The 23890-nt window shown below is 37.8% G+C and overlaps 1 protein-coding gene across 1 annotated transcript in view; it reads right to left on the bottom strand.

The window, feature by feature from the left end:
• Nckap5 (NCK associated protein 5) overlaps nucleotides 1-23890 on the bottom strand; it is a 762699-nt gene that overhangs the window by 232447 nt on the left and 506362 nt on the right. The window contains 1 exon segment of the mRNA XM_026409429.2: nucleotides 8490-8577. Within this exon segment, the coding sequence (XP_026265214.2) occupies nucleotides 8490-8577 (88 nt within the window).

Here is a 23890-nt window from a genome sequence, read left to right as displayed (position 1 = left end):
AAAAGTCATCTTGTAGAATAATTACAAAAAGAAAAGGAATGAAAAGCAATACTTCTGGATGCCCTGAATGTAAGCATGTACTTTGGCTTTGCAAAATCCTACCTTGTTTATCTGAATGCATTGTATGAACAGAAGACATTACTTAAAATGAAACACACTGGAATAAAGAAAAATGCTTCCTTAGGAATGGTTTTAGTCCTTTAAAACCAACAAACAATAAAAATACTCCCTTTACCACCATAATCCACTTCAGCAGCTATTCAAAGTTCACAGCAATTTAAAGGAAAGAAGTCCAAATTTCTTCAGGCAGAATCAAAAACACTTGAGACTTCCTGGGATTACAGGCCACAAAAATAAACAAAAGTACTCAATAAAAATATTCCATATCCCCATTGTGTAATGTAATTTTAGAATGACTGTGCCAACACTCAGCCACTCTATCAACAAACAGAACTTCAGATCATTCTTCCATCTGGTATGCACATACTCACTCCATTTACTGTCGATCTGTGTCTTTGCATTTGTTTGCTATATTTTGTTTGGGTTAAAAAAAAAGGAGGAAAGAAAAGAGAGCAAACACTTTCTAAATCACTTATATGAATTATAGTCAACTTCTTTAAGCAGTTCACTTCTCTTGGCTAATTAACTGTCAGTGCACTTGGGCTCTGAACTTCACTTCAATTTCATTTCCTCCTTTGCAAGATGAAGGGGAAGGCAATGGTGGAAAGAATGAGTGCTGAAGTGCCTCACTGATTCTCCGAACAGATCTATGGAGCAGAGGACTCAAAATGATCCATCAAAGTTGTAAACAACAAAACCAAGCAGAATTCCAACCCTCATCATTTCAACTCAGCAGATTTAAGAAGTGCCCAATTAGCTGATTCTGTTAGAAGTCCCTCAGGTGATTCTGAGATTCAGCCAAGGCTAGGAAGAACTAGAAATCAGACAGGAACTTTTTGGCTACTGAAAATCACAAAACACTTCAGTTTCTTTTTGTGTTTATGTGTGTTTATACAAAAAAAAAAACCAACCATAATTATGTTAGAAGTTAGGACTTTCCTAGAAAAGGTATTGTTTGTAGTTGAGTGTTTAATTATATAATTTGTCAACCTTCTCATTCTGTTGTATTTTTGGACTTGCTTGAAGTATACTTAAATCATTACAGGGAAAGAAGGAAGTGAAGCATAAAGTAAAAAATAAAATCCCCAGAACCTCAGATAAGAGCAACAATTTGTGAAAAATTAACATCTTTCCTAGGCTGGTCTTGGAAAACCATTAATGAGGAAGGTCCCAGACCATGTTGTGTGCTGGGTTCCCTAAGAGGAAACAAATATGTACATATTTGATGACTGATAGGCTTTAGGATAAGTAGAAAAGGTCTGTTTATGAATGCTTACTCATATTTGATGATTCTTCCAAAGAACTATTTAAGGAAAGAGTAATTTTGATATTTATTTATGTCACTTCAAATAGAAGTAACTTGGTAAAATACCATATTGTTTTAGATACAGACAGAGGGATCAATGACTGAGCCTAGATCATCTTTGGAAACATTGAGGCTGAACTCAGAAAACAAAGTTCAGGGCTCTCCAAGATGGTAAAGAGGTGAAGACAAACTTGGACAACACTGTAAATCTGCTGATCAGTTATGTCTATTTCTCTGTGCATTTCACTGTGAAAATCACTCACCGAGTCTCTTGACAAAATTTCTGCACTACAATTTTTTAAAATATTTGTTTGGTTGTAGTTGGACACAATACCTTTATTTTATTTATTTATTTATTTATTTTTATGTGGTGCTAAGGGTAGAACCCATTGTCTCACCCATGCTAGGGGAGCACTGTACCACTGAGCCACAACCCCAGCCCCTCTGCACTACATTTTTTAAAAGCAGCCTATTCTGCCAATTAAAAGGGTACAGAAGAGCTCAAGTGACATAACTCTGGTAATGTGTAACTTTGGACAAGTAATTTAGCCTTTCTGTGTACCTCAGTTTCCTTTTCTGTAAAAAATAAGGAAAACCCTCTCTCTGCTTATTTCCTTCTTAAAAGAGTACGATGCTTATTTTAACTCTTTTTTATTGATGACAATAGGAATTTAGAATTTGTGCTCCATAGTTTAGTTTAAAATCTCTTCTTTTAAAAATACAAAAAACAAACAAACAAACAAAAACAAGTAACCAGAGAATTTAAGTGACTGTATGAATTCAGAAGTCTTATTAATGGCAAAAGCTGTTTGCACATGTGGGACTTTTTCCTCCACTTGTTATTTCTACTTACATGTATTTTTCTTTTCCTCAAATGAGTTAGCTAATGTGATTCAATTCATCTTCCATAAATAAAAGTAGAAACAGGTGTAAGTACATCAGCTACGATGAAGAACCACAGAAGGTTGCTGTATAGAGACGCAAAGGGCCTATACTGGGGGAACCCACTATTAATGTTATGGTTATTCACATCTCACATAGCCGGGCTGTGTGTATACATGAGGACAGATGAAACTGGAAGAATGACATCTCCCTCCAATCAGCTGCTCTATTTCATTGATCTTTAACTACCCTCTCTCATGTCTAATTGTGATTTTTTTCCCTAACATAAATTTCCTTAATTCAATAAAATGGTGATATGTGTGGTAAGAATATATGACACATAAGAAACCCTAAAACACCTAGAGAGAATGAGCTGAAAAACCAAACAGAGCAGAAGGGAATGATTCTAAGTTGGACTCTTCTAAAGACAATCTTTCCAGGTCTTATATTTTCCCCTAATGAGACAAGTGTGTCCCAGGTGCACACGGCACCTGCCCTAAATATAATGATAATGTCTCTATTACTCAGACAGCTGTCTCTCCCACAGGGAAAATGAGATCCAACACTTTTGTGGATTATTAACTTATCTCAGTTTACTTTTACTTATTTTTTTTCTTACTTTTCTTTGTTTTTCTATTTTTTTAATTTTGAAATAGTGACTTCGTGACCTGGGATTTTAAACTGTGTCCACTTTTCATCCTGCTGCCATAAAAATATTCCACAGATATTGTTCAAGCTAATTCTCTATATCTCCTCTAGGAGAATTTGTGACTTATTTCTAGTTCGAGCACTTAGCATCTGCCAGAGTTCAAACAGACCTCTACGAGCCTCGTCCTAAGATGAGCATGACAATATCTATTTTAGAGGCCACTGGAGCAAACAAAGGAGATCTATTTTGTATCAGTGCTTTGCAAACTATAGCATCAAATATATGTGACCTGACAGATAGACTCTATCCTAAAACACCAGGGACATAAAATGGTTTGAGAAACGAAGACCATAGGACTCATGACGAAGCTCATGACTCTCATGTCCATTTTAAGAGACAACCCAAAAGGAAAACTGGTTATTAAAAATGAGTCCAAGGCAGGTGGTGGAGTCTCCAGGGAGAATAGTACAGTAGGCCCAATGGCGCATGCTCCTTGCACAGAACCTGTGCAAACTTCTATTCTGGCTTCTCTCATATCATTGAAAGTATGCGATTATTTTCTCCCTTTCCTGACCTGGAGTAACATATAAATTGAGCCTAAGTCAGGCACCTTTGAATCTCCAGAATTTAGCTTCATGTCTGCTGGGCATTGTTAGGCTAGTGAGCATGACCAAGTGTGGCAAAGGGAAAAATGCCCACCTCCCCAAAGATGTTCATCTCAATTCCTAAAACCTGATAAAATGGGACCTTACATGGCCAAAGGCTCTGCAGATTTGTTTGGATCTCAGTACTAGGGACTGAACCCAGGGTCTCACACATGTCGAGCAGATATCTACCACTGAGCTGCATACCCAACCCTTCTTTTCAGAATTTAGAGTTTTAGATTCTTCTGCCTCAAACTCCTGATAGAAGAAAAAGTTGGTTATGATCTACATACTGTGGGAGCAGGCTCCAAATTCCTCAATAGGACACCCATAGCGCAAGAGTTAACAACTAGAATCAACAAATGGGACTTACTCAAACTAAAAAGTTTTTTCTCAGCAAAAGAAACAATAAGAGAGATAAACAGGGAGCCTACATCCTGGGAACAAATCTTTACTCCACACACTTCAGATAGAGCCCTAATAACCAGAATATACAAAGAACTCAAAAAATTAGACAATAAGACAACAAGTAACCCAATCAATAAATGGGCAAAGGACCTGAACAGACACTTCTCAGAAGAGGACATACAATCAATCAATAAGTACATGAAAAAATGCTCACCATCGCTAGCAGTCAGAGAAATGCAAATCAAAACTACCCTAAGATACCATCTCACTCCAGTAAGATTGGCAGCCATTAGGAAGTCAAACAACAATAAGTGCTGGAGAGGATGTGGGGAAAAGGGCACTCTTGTTCATTGCTGGTGGGACTGCAAATTGGTGCAGCCAATTTGGAAAGCAGTATGGAGATTTCTTGGAAAGCTGGGAATGGAACCACCATTTGATCCAGCTATTCCCCTTCTCGGTCTATTCCCTAAAGACCTAATAAGAGCATGCTACAGGGACACTGCTACATCGATGTTCATAGCAGCACAATTCACGATAGCAAGATTGTGGAATCAGCCTAGATGCCCTTCAATAGATGAATGGATTAAAAAAATGTGGCATTTATACACAATGGAGTATTACTCTGCATTTAAAAATGATAAAATCATAGAATTTGGAGGGAAATGGATGGCATTAGAGCAGATTATGCTAAGTGAAGCTAGTCAATCTTTAAAAAACAAATACCAAATGACTCCTCTGATATAAGGGGAGGAAACAAGGACAGGGTAGGGACGAAGAGCTTGAGACGAAGATTTTCATTAACAGGGTTGAGAGGTGGGAGGGAAAGGAAACGAGAAGGGGAATCGCATGGAAATGGAAGGCGATCCTCAGGGTTATACAAAATGACATATAAGAGGAAAGGAGGGGTAAGACAAGATAATTCAAATGGAAGAAGTGATTTACAGTAGAAGGGGTAGAGAGAGAAAAGGGGAGGGGAGGGGAGGGGAGGGGGGATAGTAGAGAATAATACAGACAGCAGAATACATCAGACACTAGAAAGGCAATATGTCAATCAATGGAAGGGTAACTGATGTGATACAGCAATCTGTATACGGGATAAAATTGGGAGTTCATAACTCATTTGAATCAAACTGTGAAATATGATGTATGAGGAACTATGTAATGTTTTGAATGACCAACAATAAAAAAAAAATAAAAATAAAAATAAATAAAAATAAAATAAAAATAAATTATAAAAAAAAAAAAAAAAAAAAAGAATCTTGACATAAGGAACTTAGATTACCCAATTGAACTCACTGTAGTTATAGGATCCTTAGAAGAGGGAAGCAAAGTTGGGAAAATAAAATATGATGACAAAGCAGAGACAAGTGATTTGCTTTGAAGATAGAATCCAAGGAATGGTAGATTTTGTGAAGGGCACAAAATGATTCTCCTCTGAAAGCCTCCAGAAAGAATGTAGCTCTGCCAACAACACCTTGCTTGAAGATTTTTGATTTCCAGAATTAAAAGGGAACAAATCCATGTTGTGTTAAGTCACTAAGTTTGTTATAGCAGCAAGAGGAAACTAACATAGTTCCATAAGAAGATAAATGAATAACTATCATTTGAATGAGTGACTGAGTGAATGAATGGGTGATGGAGGGATGAAGGAGTTATAAGTAGAAAGCAGACAGGCCCAGTTCAGGTCCCATTTTGAATAATCACCACGGGGTAATTTGGGCCCTATCATTTAATTTCTCTAGAATTTCTGAGTGTAGGAGCTGTGGAGTCAGATTGAGCAGGGTTCACATTCTTTCTATGCCACTTCCTACCTGTGCACCCTCAGGCAAGTGCTCACTGCTTCCTGAGCCACATGTGCACACCTGTAAAATGAGAATAGGGTTAGGCTCTCCCCCCGAAAATTGTGAGGACTGATTGAACTAAAGTGGAGTAACTTTTGATCGGGCTCTGAATGAGGCAATCTGGAAATCAAAGCCACAAAATATTTACTACCACTTCATGCATAAAACTTGAAATCATGCAAATTTTCCAAATGAAAATAAAAGTCAAGAACTGCACAATGGCAAGGTTGGTAAACTATAAACCCCTGATTGCAACACGATGGGAATGCTTTGATTGCTGAACAGAAACACCCACCATCTTTAAGAGAATTCATGTTGAATGACACAAGACATAAATTATCAAAGAACACATGAGATCTTCAGAAACATACTCCTTGAACAAAACACAGCCTCCTTTCATGCATGCAAATCATGGGCCCACACACAGATAACTATTACTCTGATATTATGATAATAGTTCAATGAATTTGAGAGATGAAGGGGACCTCCCTGGGACTCAGTGCTGCCCCTTTCCTTTCTCTTTGTGCTCATTTCCTGAATTCCAAAAGCACAAGGTTGTGCCTCACATGTCTTACAAATTCAAAAAATATTTTTTGAATGTACAGATGAACTTTACAGGTCATGTAACCCATATCCCTCTCCCACTTTACAAATAAGAAACCTATAGCCAATTAGAACGATGACTGCAACATTCCCTTCGTGTGGCATTCAACAACTTTTCTTCTCTCTAGAGGGAAGAGCTCATTTCCCCAAATCAACAGACTGGATTTTGGAGAGGGAATATTTTCAAAACACAGTTTTATTAGTGTATCTATTTTCAAACTAGTTTCCAGTTTCACAAAGTGAATTCTGATAATGATAAGAGTCTCCAATACACACTTGGTTAATAATGGGAAGAGAGATTGGGGAGGCAATAACCTAAAGGAAATAAGAATCTGGATAAGAAATGCACAGTGAGAAAGTTAAAAAAAAAAGCCTAAGTGAAATGTGGTATTGTTTAGTTTTAATGGAGCCTGGTGTTACCTGTGAGGGGAGAAAATGACCAGTTTCAGATTCATGATTCCTTTAGGTTGAACAGAACTAGTCAATGTTCAGTCAAGTCCTACTTTTTTTCCTGTATCTCACCATTCTATCCAAGCAAATACAATACCTAGGAATAATTCAGATTAGTAGGACTTAAATGTCCTAAATTTAGGTGACCATCTTAAAGGAAAAACTGAATAATTTTGTGTAGACCACAAAATTCAGGAACATATTCCTTGAACAATAGGAGCTTTCTGTTGATAACCCCTTCTTATCCACCTCAAAAGATTTTCCTGCTAGGAATAGTATCTAGTGAACTTTCTGTTGTCTTTATGGAGCTAATTTTAATTTCCTCTGAGATATCTTAAGTCAACTCCTTGCCCTGGGTTCACTGGAGATGGAGAAGAGTTGTCCTCATCTTTGTAGAATCGTCCCATGTGTGTTTCAAGAGTCAACTATTTAAGCACAGCCTCCTAAGATCTAAGTATGCCACAATCTCACAACCCTGCATGGTACCTTGATTTTTATTATCAGATCCCATTCCCTGTCCTCTTCCTAATACACTGGGTTGCAGAACTCTGAACTCATGAATTCAGTAATTCATGCAAAATTATCCTCAAAAGATGGCTTTCTGTGCCTGTCTCCCCAAACCCACTTGATTTTTACTAGCAAAAAAATTGGGCTTTCCAGTGGTCATCTCAAATATCTGCCCAATTCCTTGCCTTCATTAGCTTTTTTAGCTTGCCGTATATAGTTGTATAGGGAACGTCAGGCCTCTATTTGTGATTTTAAATGATCTCGGATAAAAATCCTACAGCTATCCATATAGAGTCCCTGTGCTATTTCTGTTGTATTTCCCTTTTCCACCCTGCACAAGCCTCATCATCCAATGGGTGCCATATTCAAATTATATGTCCTGCTTGCTAACCTGGCCACCTTGCTAGTGTTAAAGGACTATGGGATAACGACCATCAAGAGAAGATATTGACTTGTTACTTAAATGAACTCTTACTTTCTGGACCTCTTTAGACTCCACACTGCCAGGTGAAGGGCCAGATTCCTGGTCACACCATATTGATCCAGAACTCACCATGGTCTTTATACCCTTGGTCTCATAATCAAATTCTATATCTCATCAAGCCATTATTCAGTTACTCTGAACTTAACCTCATGGTCTTGCTGTCAAGAGGCTAACCTCACAGTCTTGCTGTCAAGAGGCTACTGCACCTTAGTCTAGGTTCCCCATGATCAGGAATGCCCTTACCCTCATTCTCTCCTCTTCAAAGTCACCTCAAATGTCACACCTCTGGTGAGCATTCCTCAGCTCCTCAGACAGGATGAGCCACTGCTTCTCCTGTGTTCCCGGAGAACATTGCAGATACCTCTCTCATAACCCTGACCACAGGGCAATGCACTGCCTTTATAAGTCTCCCTGTTTCACTATATTTTTGCATCTTACTACAATCACTTCTGTGATCTGTTTCAAAGTAGGAGTTTAAGGGAAAAAATGACAACTAAACATGCATTTAATTCCTCAAACCAGAGGTGACTACGTGGCTATCAGCAAGAAAAACAAGCCGACCGATACACAGCCAAGAGTCAGAAACATAGTGTACCTGATAGGTCATTATGTTAACAGGTTCTTCTCTCTTCTGCTCTGGAGGTCCTTGACTCTGCAATAGATTTCGTACTGTTTCTTCCATCCTGTGAAACAAAAACAAGAAACGTTTCTTAAAGGTTTCCTATTAGCACCAGTCTGTCCCAGTTAGTAGCAATCACTTTTCAGGGTGTATTTCCTACAATTAGGCCAGAGAATAATTGTTCTCTCTTCTTTGTCCTCTAATTTAAAATCTGTCATGAAGTCCTTCATAATCATTCATCAGAATATATATCTCTGGGTTCTTTTTCTCTTTACTAGCTAGGTCTCCACCCTTGGCGGTGGACATCGGCACTCCTGCACGTGTCTCCTTAACATTTCTCTTCACTTCTAATCACTCCCTTTTAATTCAGTACAATGCCATCACATTAATCTTCCTGAAGCACCACTTTGATTTTTTTTAAATCAATTTTCAAAGTTAACAGGTATTACATAAATGCATTCTCTCCATTAATACACTGTCAGGTCTTTCCTTGGTGGCCTTTGTATGTCAGCACACAAAGACTTGCTTCATTCTTCTCAACTATTTCCTAGCGCATTTGATGGTGTTAATGTACCAGTGGTTATTTAGCCATTTCCTACTGATGGAATGTAAATTGCTTCATGATTTTTGCTAATTCAGACAACCAACATCTTTTCATATACAATTTTGTACACATTTATGAATATTTCCATAGGTTACATCACAATGTGTCACACCCTGTTTTGTTTTAAATAGTAACCTCCCAGGGCTCCAAAGTAATACCTGTTTGCATTTCTAGACATTTGCTTATGCCATTACTAGTACTGGAATGGCAACTTCCTTTCATCTTCCCATATCCCAAACATTCTTTCCAAATCCTGCTCAAGTCCCACTTCCTAAGATACCTCTTAAATTGTCTGGATTCTTTTGTCTATACGTTAAATCATTTATTTGATCACCTAAAAAAACTTTATTTAAATAGTCAAGTATTTCCTATACTCATGTTTCATCTTCTGGAGTAAATGACAACATTCAATATAAGACTGTCATATTCCTCTATATGTCCCCCGTTATGAATAAATTGGGTACTCACTAGATAGTTCACATTCATCAATTCATTTTAAAAAGAGGAAGTATTTACTCTGCTCCAGGCATTCACCAAGTGTATTAAGACTGCTGGAAGGCCTTTGTCCTTGGGTCCCTCCATAAGGATTCAAATGCCAAAACTCACCAAGCTGAGCACTGTTCATTCTTGCCCTGGACCTGAGTTGGTTTTCTTTCCCAGTCCCAACCTGAAATGTATGCTTTTGTGACTCAATAGGACACCAGTATAAGACAGTTGTGGAAAAAAGCAGGATGGTCCAACTTCTCCCTCTTACTAAGGACTTCCAGTGTGACAAACTAAGGGCTCTCTAGAAGGCCTATGTAAATCCCCTCTGGGGGACAGGTTATTACAGTAACCAGGGCAGACTAGGTCCAAATGCTAGTCTTGCTAATATTTGGCTTTTAAGTATTTAACAGCAGAGTAAAGAAACTGTGAATAAACTGGTGCATCCAAACCTGGATGAGTTATTGAGGAAATGCTGCCTTCTCAGGGGATGGTTCCAGGGCCCATTCAGGCTTTGCAGATGATAGCAGGCATTGACTCTGAGTGTTCAAAAAATGATCTGTGACCTCACATTTGTACACTACCTCCCACCGCCAGCTGGGCAAGCAGAGGCTGTTCCCTATATTTCCACAAGTCTTACATTATTAATAATAACTCAAAATTGAATGATACTTTTAACTTTCCAGAGAACTCTCATCTATTAATCATTTATGCATATAAATATGTACATATATAAATATGTATAAACATATATAAATATGAATATAAATATGTATGAACATGAGTACATAAATATGTATTTGTACATATATAAATATGTAATATATACATATATGTGTGCAATCCATTCAATGTAAATTATATATAATGATATTTTAAAAGCATATATATACCCTTTTAAATTCATTTTCATAAAATGAATTAAGGTACACATTTTAAGTATATGTATATATACTTTTATAATATATACTCATATACTTTTAAAATATCATTATATCTATTTGGTAGACGAGAAAGCTGAGATACAGGAAGGTTAGATAGCTAACTGAAGGAATCATGGTGAGTTGGATAGAGAGTTAATATTAAACTGTTAACAGTGGTCTCTTTCTACTTGATCTCATCGACAATTGGGAAATTACTATAAATAATGAAAGATTTCATTTTATGTGTACAACCTCTTGAGTGGTAGTAGATTTTCTATGACATTTGCCAAATATTTCATAAACAAAGACAGTAATAATAATGGTTCTTAAACTTGTCTAATCTGCTAGCTCATGGCTGTTCAGAAAATACTCCTCTGGGTTTCCAATGTTTATTACAGTCATATGCTGCATTGATGGTGTCAGTGATGTTTTGGTGAACAACAGACTGCCTATATGATGCTGGTCTCCTAAGATCCTATCAGCTAGCTGTTTAAGTTTGTGTGGCATACTCTACAATGTTGGCACCATGATGAACTCACCTAAGGATGCCTTCTTCAGAATGTGTCCCCATCAAGTGACATAGGACTGCAGTCTACTTTCTTCCCACTTGAGCACAGAAGCTGAATTCCTTATTTTGATCATGAGTTTGTTCATTTGTAAACAACCCAGACTAAATGTGGCCCAGTAGTTAGAAGTCAGTTAAAATAAAACTATGCCACCTTCTTTACTAAGTTAAAATATAATTTTGTCTCAGTGTTTATCTTGCAGAATTACTGCTGTAGTTAGAAGCTTCATGCATAAGATGCTGGATCAAAAAGAAAAATACCCATTCACCTTTCCCAATTCTTCTAGGATTTATAATTTTACAAAAGGAAAAAAAACGAGGGATGGATAGGAAATTGTTAATCTTAAGCAGTCTAGAACTCTAAGTAACACTGTGAACACTTTTCTGGCTCTGCCTTATGTGAATTAAAACCAGCTTCATCTCTGACGTATAGCTTGGAGTAGAGGATCGGGGACCCACCCCAAACCTTGGTGAAATAATCAAGCTATAGTGCCTTTTTTATAACCTTTATCAATCGGGTCACAGAAACAATGTTTCAAATCTTGTGAGAATATATCATTATTTATTCACTGGTAACATCTTCTTTTCATTTTCATCTAGCAAACCTCTATTTGCTTGAAAATAAGAGACCATGAAGAATTGTCCAATGGCATTTGATGCCCAATGACATGTTGCTTCATTTCATTATTTTGATAACTGATATGAGGGTTGCCATTACCAGTGAGCACATGGCATACCTACAGCCTCCCTTTCCCACATTGGATTATTTATTTCTAAGAGGCTGCTAGGTGTGAATTATCCTTAAACACTAATCTTAATTAATGGGTTGTCATTCCCCCCAGTGGAGACTCAGTCTTCTTTTCCCTAAATATTGGTCAAGTCACTGTTTTAACTAAAAACATATAGAACAAATTGACACCTAGTGAGATGCAATAAGTTTTAATGCACATGAAGTGAACTTCCTTTTTTAAAGTCAAATTTCAGGCAAACCAGAGGAAAATAAGTCAAATGCCTATGCAAACAGCATGCTTCAGATCAAAAAGGTAAAAATGCAGGAATTTTTATTAAAAATGAATTACATTTATTATGATACACATTAGTTAATGAATAAATTTTTAATATAGTATTTCCTTGGAGGGAAGCAAAAACTATAAGAGTGCTAACTTAAAATGAGAGAAATAGGACATTAGATAATATTGCTTAAGAAAAGTAACAATTCAAAAATCTCTCAAGAGCAGGATTAGTGAGCAATGAGCTACCCTAACTCAGCTCTCTCCCTGCTGACAGGGGTCCCTCCACCTTTGCTAGTGTCCTCCTTTCAAGTGCAGATGACAGGGTACTGGTCATTGTGTTGCCCCTAACGTCTCATTGTCAGGGACTCTCTGGACACCAAAGAACATTCCTTCTGGAAGGAAATGTTTAAACATAATAATTCCCTGAACCCCAAGAAAACACCTAATCATATAGGACCTGATAACATCAGGGGCATTATCCCCCATAATCATAGACTATGACTAGGACCCTGAAGATCTTGACTCAAAATGATAGTTGTGTTAGAAAATATGACTCTGAGGCACATGAGGAGCTGTTCATTCTAATAGGAAAAACTGAGCTTTCCCACATCCCTTCCTCCCAAGATCTAGCCCTCTGTCTCCCTAATAACACTTGAAGGAATCGATGAGGACGTTAAACTGAAGTAGTCTTTTGTCACTCCTATCATCCAGTCCTCAGTTGGGAATAATTTCATTTTTTGATAGAAATAGAACAAAACAAACAGAACAAAAAGCCTCTTTCCTTAGCTCAAACTGGGAGCTGATGAGCCTGTTTCAATTGAAGGCTGAACCAAACCAAGTCATTGTTTCAAAAACGACTCTAATGTGTACTTGATGATTAAGAAAATAGCAATTTAATAATGAAATTAACAATGGTCTCACTCATATTCTTTTAGTCAGGTGAGAAGCTGCAAGACTACAGCCCATCCGCTTTTGCTAAAAGCACACATTACAGTCTTTTACTCTCCCTTACCATGAAGTTTGTCAAGAGCTGCTGCTGCGACTTACAAATTGCTTTTCCTCCTGTTTCACTGTATTTGACTCCCCATCTTCTCACTTTGAGAAAAGTGTGCCAATTTAAGCAATGAGTTTCATGATTGAACCTCATTTTAATGACAGAAAGAAAGGGGCTGAGGTTACATTAGAAAGAGTGACAAGGGCTAATGTCACCGCAGTGCCTCTGCTTTACCCCAGCCTTCTCCCTATGAAATCATGACAATGACGTGACCCCATGTGGAGAATGGTACTCATCTTCTAAGGTTAATGGCCATAATGAAGACAAGCATACTTCTCAGATATGCTGGGAGAAAAGAAATTGTTATAATGAAATATGAGCTCTCTCAGTGGATGCCCATGCAGTAGAGTTTTTAAAAGATTTAAGCACTCTATAGCTTAGATGTTCAAAAAGAAATGACATTCATTTATTTTTATATGTAATCAGAGTGGTCTTTTCTTAATCCTTCACATGCTGATTAACATTAACTTTTGTCCCAAGTACTAGATTAAATTATAGCTCTAGCCTAACATGATAGATGTTTAAGTAAATTTTTAAAAAACACTCAGATATATCAACAGGTATCAGTGGTATGTATTTCCTATATTGGAATATTAGTCAATAATCAAAAAGAACAATTGTCCTTCCATGCATGAAACATGGGAAGAACTTCAACAATATCATACTGTAAAGGTAAAATTTCTAAGCTGATTCTAAGCTGCAAAAGTCTGAGTTAAAGTGTAAAAGACCGGGCATTGTAAGGTTTCTAAATTACAAGGCCTGGGCTAAAAAGTAAAGACTAGGTATTGTTACAATTCCTCTGCTACCCCCGGAACCTGTAATCCCTGTAGCTGTTAGGACAATGCTGGAACTGCCCAGTAAATATCTCCATTGATTCCCTGGTTGTTTAATAGCTAAGGGCTCCAAGTAGCTTGGCACGTAAGCATCCAGGTCCCAAAACCAATCAGTTTAAATGTGTACCCCACTTAGGAGTGACCAATCACTCCTACCCAGACTGTTCCCGCCAATGAATGGACTAATCCTGTCTCAGGAGTTGTTGTTCAATTTTCCCGCGCCTCATGATGATTTGTTCTGATGTATGCAAAGCCCCCCGCCTTCTCCAAAAAGTGTACTTAAGCTCTGCTTGACCTCTGCTCTGGGCTCTGGGATGCTCTGTCTTCCTGAGTGAGCCTGGAACCTCAGCATGCTGAATTAATAAATCCCCTTTTGCCAATTGCATGGAGCCAGTCTCTTGTGTGGTCTCTTTCTCCGACGCTCCGCCGGACCCTTACAATACCAAGTTAAAGAAAGTAGAAATAATACACTAAATGCAGTAAAACTACAAATGTACTAATCAGGCACAGGTGAAATTAACCTATGGTGGCAAATGTAAGCATGATTTCCTTGCATGCAGCAGAGACTAAATGGGGAGAGACAGAAGACAGTAAACTCCCTAGGGGTTTGAACTACAAACATGTATGCATTTGTCAGAAACCATTCAATGTTATATTCAAGATTTATGTATTTCATTGTATGCGAATTTTATCTTAAGAGAAAAAAATGAACTACAAACAAATATGGGATTCTAGTTAATGATACACATGCTCAAATATTTGGTGGCAAGACACCTAAAACTCATTATGAAATGCATCAGAAACAAGACAATGATGGACAGAAAGTGAGTTGAAGAATGTAACTTTTGTATAGGAGGTTCACTGTAAAATTATTTCAAATTTCCTGTGTTTCTTATAAATTTTGTAAAGAATTATTGACAGGGCTGGGGATGTGGCTTAAGCAGTAATGCACTCGGAGCGCTGGGTTCAATCCTCAGCACCACATAAAAATAAAATAAAGATGTTGTGTCCACTGAAAACTGAAAACTAAATATTAAAAAATTCTCTCTCTCTCTTCGCTCTCTCTCTCTCTCTCTCTTTAAAAAAAAAGAATTATTGACAAAGTTTATGTACAAAGACCATTTCTCTTTTTGATAAAAATGCTTATTCTCTCAGAAGGAGAAAGGCACACTGCATCTTTCCACAGATGGTTCCCAGTATATCCGAGTCTAGTTGGATGGATATTGTCTACGGACATAGGGGACTTGAGTGTGGTATCATCTTGTCTCTGGAGGGAATCCCTTTGTTGACAGCTTTGTTGTTGGCCTTGCCTCTGAACATTCTTAGGCTGGGAAGGCACCTAGTCTTTTTCTTCTGCTTGTTTGAAGCCTGATGTCCTTGCACCCACTTACGAACAAACTTTTTTCTTGCTGCTGAAAGCTGTAGTGCCCCGAATCTTGTCATGACCTCTGCTCAGCTTGTGAACACTTGCCCTACCAGACTCCAAAGTGGGCTCCCTTGGTCTCCTTTCTGCTTCTAACAACATGGAACTAGTGCAGCCTGGAAAGGGCCTCTTTTCTGCAGGAGCATACTGGAGCATAATGGACATGGCTGTGCCCCAGTTCATGAGGACCACAGCACAGGAATGAATGATCCTTTTCTAGAATCATCTATGGGACGCAATGAAGTAATTGCCCCTCTCCTCACATAATCTACACCTAAAGCACCTGTTGCCCCTTATGCTTCTTACAGCTCTCTCGGGCACTGGTAGAGGGGTGCCTTCTCCTGACATCTCGGATATCTTGTGTCCCTCTTTTTCTAATGCCAATCCTTTGGTGAAGGCTACAGATGATGGGATTCAAGTATTTTAAGTGCACACTGGGAAAGCTTCATGATCTCAATCATCTAGACCTGACTCTTTACAGGTTAAAGGTAGGAGAATAAAGGGATTTGGGTAATCCTTATTTTATATACCTGAATACTCTCAATGTCTTATTGCATATTTCTATTTTATGGAAATTGAGTATTCCTTCCTTCATTTTCTTTGAATTCATAAAGACAACTAAAGAAAAACACAAGTATTCATGATGAAAATATAGAACATCACATTGATCTTTAAACAATATATATTACTGTGATATAGCCACTGTATGGCAGGCACAGTATGACATAATCCTTAGTATACTTAGTCAAGGGCAGGTATACTATCTGCATGTGTGTTTTTATGTATTTTCATGCATATTATTTCATTTATTAATAAATGCATAAATTGAAGTTTAATGAGAACAGGGAACTTATTCGAGGTTATATACCCACTCATGGTAGACTTGGTATTGACTCTACAATCTTTTCTTTCTGTGCCATAGCAGTCTTTAGATGAAAACTTAAAACACTCTGGTGTTTGGTGCTTATTTGACTAGGTGCTAACATCTCTGCTACATTATGATCATGTGCTGACATCTGGTTCAATGGGCTCTTATTACTTGAAAATGCTGCATTTGCATTGGTCAACCTTTTCTCTCAATTAGATTAAAATCCTTCTAGATTCAGGTTAATGCACAGTGACAGACTCCAGCGTTTTTTTTTAATATATTTTTATTATAACCTGGAGCCCAAATAAATACTTGTCAAAGCATTTAATACCAGCTATCCATGGAAACAAATGTCCTGCCCACAGGGCACTCTCAAGTCCACTCAAATGCCATAGAAAACACTTCACCAAGTCTTGACCTCTTCTTTACTAAGTAAACCTCTTCCTTTGTGCTTTCTTTACACTCTGACTCTCCTCTGTCACGGTATGATAGCACCTTATTAATGATCTCTGAGTTTCTTGAAGTCAGTGCCTGTGCCTTTTTTTTTTTTTTTAATTTTATCCCTAGTGACTGAGGACAGCTGCCACTACTGAGTAGGTACTTGATAAGTTCTATTGTGGGTAAATGACTACATGCAATTTTTTTCCACTTATTCATTCTCTGACTCCTTGGATTGTCAATTCCAACACAACTATACCAAAGAAAGTTATAACTAGTCAGAAAGAAGTAGTGACCATTAAGGACTGCCAATAGGACTAGGTCAAGTAGGGAGCTAGTCTCTAGGTATGACACATGGGGCTGAGATGTAGGGTCCCTGGTCCTTGGTCAACATTGACTGCTCATATGCTGCAACTCAACTAATTAGCTTTGATAGTTAGTACTTTACTCTAACAAAGCCAGGGTTCTTGATTCAGTCCCCAGCCCGGACACCCTTTACCACTGTTATACTCCTGGAAGACTGAACTCTGCCCAGACAGTCCATTGGCTCTAATGACCCGGGGGGAAAGGACAGGAGAATTACCTTAATGAAGAACATAATCTGCACTGCCTCTGATGTCACTTGCTCTTCAGTGTCATTTTTCCTATTCTACTTCCAGTGCATTCCTCAACGACCCATCCTATTTCCCATCTGAATTGCAGCACACAGCTTTCCTTGAGAGAAAGAGAGACTAAAAAGAAAAGCTGTCTATTTTTCAATTCCAAGAGGAAACTGTTCATCTGGAAACTTTGCTGGTTTTGAACTGGGTTCTGCCCAACTGCACGACTTGCCTCCATAGAAAATGAGTTTCCTCCTTTAGAAGCTAGCACTTTTAAGCACGTAAGCAGGAGCAATCCCCAGGTCGGTTGTGACTGAGATGTTCTTAACACAATCGCTGCTTATCCCCACTGCAATAGTTAGGAACAGTAAATCTACAGTGAGGATAACTGAAAACTACATTGGAACTGAAACTCAGTCTGGATAAATATTGGAGGGCTGGAGTTTCTTATTTCTTTCCTAGATGATATATATTTTTAATTCAGCACAAATTTTCCAAGAACAATACCACTGCCCAGAAACCACAATACTCTAATTCACTCATGGCAATGCAACACCATCCATAAACAGATCGAAAGGTGCTTGTCCCATTTGAATTACTGCATCATATTCACTCCAGGGCCATCTGTATGTGAGCAGAAAGCAACATAAATTTTCTCCAAGGCAGACTTGTACTGATCCTGCAAGGGGAGCTCACCGCATGAAGAGGCATCAACGGAGAGAGGGCAAAGAAGTAGAGATATGCACTCCAAGAATGAGTTCCATTTTCCACATGGAGTGTGGATGGGAATCGCCTGCATGGTAACACAGGAATCCCAAGTGTTCTGCTCAAAACTGACGGAATACAAAGTTAAATTTATGGATGCACGTGTTTGTAGAATTGCATACATTTGTGGGTAGGGAGAGAGGGAGAAGAGAGAAGACTCCCTGTATACAAGTGGATGTCACAGAGGAGAAGCATACCTCCCAAGATTCAACTATACAGGTCAAACAGTGGGAAGACACTCCAAAAAACCACCAGAGGTCTACAATATAAATTATTTCCCTAAATGCAGCTAGATTTTAAGTTAATGAACTAATTAATAATATATTTTTACTAATACAAAACAGTTAATAAGGCTGATGTTGTCTCCCATGTCCAGTATTAGGAAATCATCCATTTAGCTCCAAACTCTCCTTGTAATATGTCTCATAGAAGTCTTCAAAAATAATGACATTCCACAAAGAGACCTGTCTTGAGTTCCATGTATTTTATTTTCTTGAATAGTCTGATGCACAAATATCTCTTGAGCCTGAAACTGCTCAAAAAGAACTCTGAATTGCAAAGTGAATACTTTTGTTATAAAAGTATTATTTGGGGATAGATATTTATAACTCACTATTAAAAAGTTGTAGGAACTTGGCAAGTAACAGAAAATCAATTTGTTATTGGTCCTCCATACATTTCATTGGCAAATTTTGTAGGAATAAAAATATTTTAATATATCACAAAGATATGCATTAAACTTTAATTAGAGAGTGTCCTATTCTAGAAAACTAATGTAAAAACTTAGAGCCTTATTTTCTTTATTTTTTAAAATGAAAAGTTAATAATTTTCCCTTGCCCAAGGAAAAATAGAATGAGAGCTAGACAACTAAGATTTCTTCTCTCAATATGTGCCATGCGTTTTAAAGTTTGAATTTAGAAATGTAATTTAGGCACTAAAAATGAAGTTCACATTGTTTCACATGAGTTTTGTCTTTCTCCCCAGTTGAACCTGGCTCCTCATCGGATGGGTCATACTCCCTAGAATACCCCAACAGACCACCCTCTGTTCCATCCTGCTTCAACCCCTGTTTGGAATTTTGACTCAGATAAAATTAAAAATTGAATGACAAGATTGGACTCTATTCTTATCTCCAAACCCACTTTTGGAATTTTTATTTTACATATCTTAATGAGTTTTTTCTTTTGCTTTTTGTTCTTGCACACCGACAAGGTGTTTAGTCATTAAAGCTTATAGAGGTCAAACCAGCAGTCACCTTGGATCTGAATAATATCCGGATCAACACTCCATGTAGCTGGTATTAATCTGTTATTAATTTACTTGTTGAGAGTGCAGAAGAAGGGCAAGAAAATCTAACTGGTTATATTTGGGATCAAATTATAGTGTTAAATTTTCTGGACAAGAAGGTACAATCATGGGAAAGAGATGCTTTAAAAATTCTCAGAAGTGGCCTCGATAGCCTCATGGATGTCAATAAAATATCTTTTTCACCAGGCTCACTATTTAATTCATATGCTTTGGGTGATGTTTTTGCTCTGAAATATTTCGGAGTGGTTTCAATTAAGAAAGCAGATATGATAATCCAAAGCACACATTTAAAAGTTGTGTTACCAAATCCTCCTAGGGGTTAGGGCCTCAACTCCTGATGGTCACTATTACCTCAACTCCCTGGACTCCCTAAAGTGGTATAGGAATAGGATCCTAATGGAGGTATTTTTACCAGCTGTGTATCTCAGGGGAATCACTTCCATTTTGTAAGTCTCCGTTTCATTATCTGTAAAATGGTTACATCATGCTCGTCTGTCCTACTTAACTCGGCAAGATGTTATGAAGATGCAATGTAACAAAATGTAAAATTCTGTATGAACTGGTACTTGAATCAATTATGGCTTTAAAAACCGTCCTTCGGGGCTAGGGCTGTAGCTCAGTGGCAGAGCACTTACTTGCCTAGCATCAGTGAGGCACTAGGTTTGATCCTCAGTACCACATAAAAAAGTTAACCCTTTATGCAGGCACCAACTCTTTTGCCTTTTTTAAAAGCACAAGGGGAATGCACTCATTTCCAAGTTTCAGGAAATCATTAGTTTGGAGGCTAACCTACTATGTTAGTCAGGAGAGGCTAGGTTGTGCTGCAGTAATCAACAACCTCAGCATCTTGGTGAATTAATAGCTGAGTTTCTTACTGACTCTGAGCACACTCAGCAGTCAGTTGTCTTCCATAGGTAGGGTGATTCTGTGTCCCGACTTCCTACAACAGTCCAGTTCATGTCGATTATTCTAACACAATTATTAACAGCATGCCTTTCATTATGAAACTTGTCTTGTTTTGGATAATGAATATAATAAAATTCTTGTCAAAGAAATAACTCGGATGTTTCCCCCTGTCCCCTTTTCTCAGCATGATACAATCATCATGGGATAGAAAGAGGAACTGTAGAACATTGTTGAGGTATTCTCTTCCTATTGTCAAAGCTGACACTTTGGTTTAAGAGCCTTTGGCTTGAACTGGTTAGTGGGTCCAACCAACTGCTAAAGTAAATCAAATCCCATGAATACCCAACAAGGAGAAAAAAAATCAGAAACTTGTGCTAATAGAATGCCTTCCGTATCTGCATGGTCAGGATTTAAGGCATCCATGGAACTACCACATGGTGATCAGCTGGTCAGCTTTCTGACTTTACAGTTACTTCCAAGTGACTAAGGGCCAAAGTTCAAGTGAAGCAAGGAAGTGCCACGCTTGCTGGCCTTTCTCCATTGTGTGTTATTTGCTCCCTCTGGTTGAAGCTCAGCTGTCCCTGTCAAGGTTCTTCTCTTACTGCCCTGCTCAATACGGATTGTCACCTTCTTTCATTCATGCCAAATCGACTGCCAACCTACACAATTAGTCTCTCTAATCTCTCTGAATTGTCCGCAGATATGTTCCATCTCATTGGGGAACTCACAACTTCAAAGTCTACACTGCTATGAAGAATACGCTATCAAGTCTTCAGTACGACAGTTGATGGACATATTTTGTTTGTAGCCTATTTCATAGCAAATATCCATATAAACATGCAGAAGCAGCCTGGACTTGCAAACAAATCTAATAACTTTCCAAATTTTATTAGTAATCGAAGAAGTGGTTGCTAGATGGTGTTGTTAGAGAGGAAGTCTTGTTGCCACTTCACTATCCTTTACCCACTATTCATTGTTTAAAATATCACAGCACAAGTTTTGGCACTAATTGGCATGCCCGATCCTCGGAAACTCTGGAGTGTGAAAAACTTGTCAAAATTTAACAGGTTAAAGTGAAAGCTAGGGAAAGAGAAGTCAATTTAAAAATATGCCTCTGTGTAAGATGAAAAACATAAAAAGGAGCCATCAGAGTTATATGCATTACACTGGAATGTCACAAAGTGTTGTTTTTTTTTTTTTGCCAATCATCATAATCATCTGGTATTTGAATGGAGATTTTTCTGCCAGCTACTCAAGAGAAAAATGGGATTCCTCACCTTCCCTCCTTACCTATCTAAATACTGTGCATCCTCAGACTTATGTTTTCCTGATAACTGTAGCCCACATGAGTTTCTTCTGTGTCCACTGAACAATATCTTCCCTGGGACCCTAAGGGAAATCATTGAAGGCTCCTTCTTGTTAAGAATCCAGATTCCCAAGTCCTCCTGATGCCTAGTGAATGGATCTCTGGGAGCAGAAGCCAGGAATCCACATTTTTTCAATAAGCATGCTCTTGCACAATAGCCTATGAGAATCTCTAACCCTTCATGTACTCCTAAACCACTTATTCATACACTACCTGGCATTCTTCAATATTAGAAGAACAATTTCCTCTATAGGTTTCTAGTTTCATGAGAATTCTGTAAGTTCATTAGACTCCCATGTATCTCTTAGGTCTTTTATTATGCGCATCACACAGTGCAGTATTGGTTTATCCTGAATTTCCACACTTGTGAGGTTATATATCATTTTACCTCATTTAAGCTATATTTGATGCTGAAAGCAGAGAGAAGAGCCCATTGAGATGAATCTAGTTTTAATATCCATGGTGAAAAGCTTACAAATAACACCTTCTAGAATTCAAATAATTATTTCCTCATTTGTTTGTTCACTCTTTTATCCATTTTGTTAGTTGGTAATCATCTCTTGGACTGCCTAGAATGTGCTTTGGGCTACAACTAGTAACATAAATAAACAAAAACTGCTAAGTGTAAGATGTAAACCATTACCCCACAGTGGTATTAGCACTAGAAGAGGATGCCAGGAGGTAAATATGCCTAATAGGTCATGAGAGGCCCTCTGGAGGTATAGATATATGGCACATTTTTGATAACTGAGTGGATTTAGCTTGATGGAAAAGTTATTTCAATCATAACTAATGATCTTGTTCTTAAACTTGAAATTGCTTATTATGGGCTTCCTTAATGAGAAATGTTCTTTAAGTGAGTGCAAAGTCATCCATATGCCTACTGAAAGTAAGAGTCCTCCATTTTAGTTTGAGACATGCATTGGGAACTTAATCAAATGCAAAACTTTATACATCCATTGTTAGCTAAACTACTTAAGGCTCTTCTCACCAGGCAGCACACATTGAAGCTATTCCCACTGTTTCATGTGAGTTTATTAACTATATCTCAGACAATGTCAACTGAGGCCCTAAGGTAATGCTCCCCACATGAGTACACATGCATAACTGTCTCATTATGGTCCATGAACTTGTGTATTTATCCCTGACACTTTGAGATGCTCAGATTTTTCCCTAGTCTTTGGAATATGTCCTTCTTGACCTTGGGTGTCTATGAGGAAATAAAGTATAACCACATCAGAATATCTGTTACTAAAAAAGAACTGTGATGATAAAATTAGCACCAATAACTGCAGAACTCCCCAACCGCAGGTTGACATTAAATAAAAGTCAATTGTCTTCAAGTATTTTTTTTTACCGTGGAACACAAGCTTTTATATAGCACTTTTATTGCATGTTCCTGCCGGATGAAATATATGTTGGAAATACAGTGACTTTAGGCCAATATAGTGCCCATTTATTCTGAAATTGTCAATGGCACAATAAAGAAAGCAGCAAGAATACCTGTGGGGAAGGGCAGAAAAAAGTCTACACACTAAAACTAACTTTGAAAATAAAATTCTCTTTTATATTTAAAAGCAGTAGAGAAAAAACAATAAGGGAGAGTACAGATAAATAGTTAGATAGCAAGTGATAGGATTTTAAAAATGGAAATGATGCGTGATCAGGTACTATGTTGATCATACTGCTAGAAATCATGACACTACACAGATAATGATATGTATCATTAACTATTTTCTATCTCATAGCTGTGCTATCTTGGGATTTTCAGACTGGGAATCAGAAGTCCTTTTTCCCCTCTCTTTAGATGAACTTAAGAAACTTTTCAGATCTCTGCAAGGGACTTTATATTGTAATCTAGCTAAAGACAATAGTACCTATAATACATGAAAGTTAGAGACCAAACAATAAGTAGCATGTTTGACTCGCTTCCTGTTGATCTTGGCTTCCCTACACAAAGGACTGTGCTGGAAGAAGAGCAGATTTAACTGTAAAGTGCAAAGACTTTCCTTAGACTGTGAAGCAGAGGGAGAGGGCCATTCTTCACTAACTGGTCAGAACATGGGTCCCACAGGACTTAATTATCTATATCTTGTTAGGCTATAATAGGGGCTCTGAAATTATATTGCAGCTTTTTTAAAAGCAAGAAATTGATTAGTAAAGTTGAGTAAATCAAATGTCAGTGTTCTTATGGGTGAACATGGACAGCAGCCATAGCCTGCAATAGG

This window comes from Urocitellus parryii, chromosome 1 (assembly GCF_045843805.1).
Source record: "Urocitellus parryii isolate mUroPar1 chromosome 1, mUroPar1.hap1, whole genome shotgun sequence".
NCBI lineage: Eukaryota > Metazoa > Chordata > Mammalia > Rodentia > Sciuridae > Urocitellus > Urocitellus parryii.
This window is presented reverse-complemented; position numbering and strand designations above follow the sequence as displayed.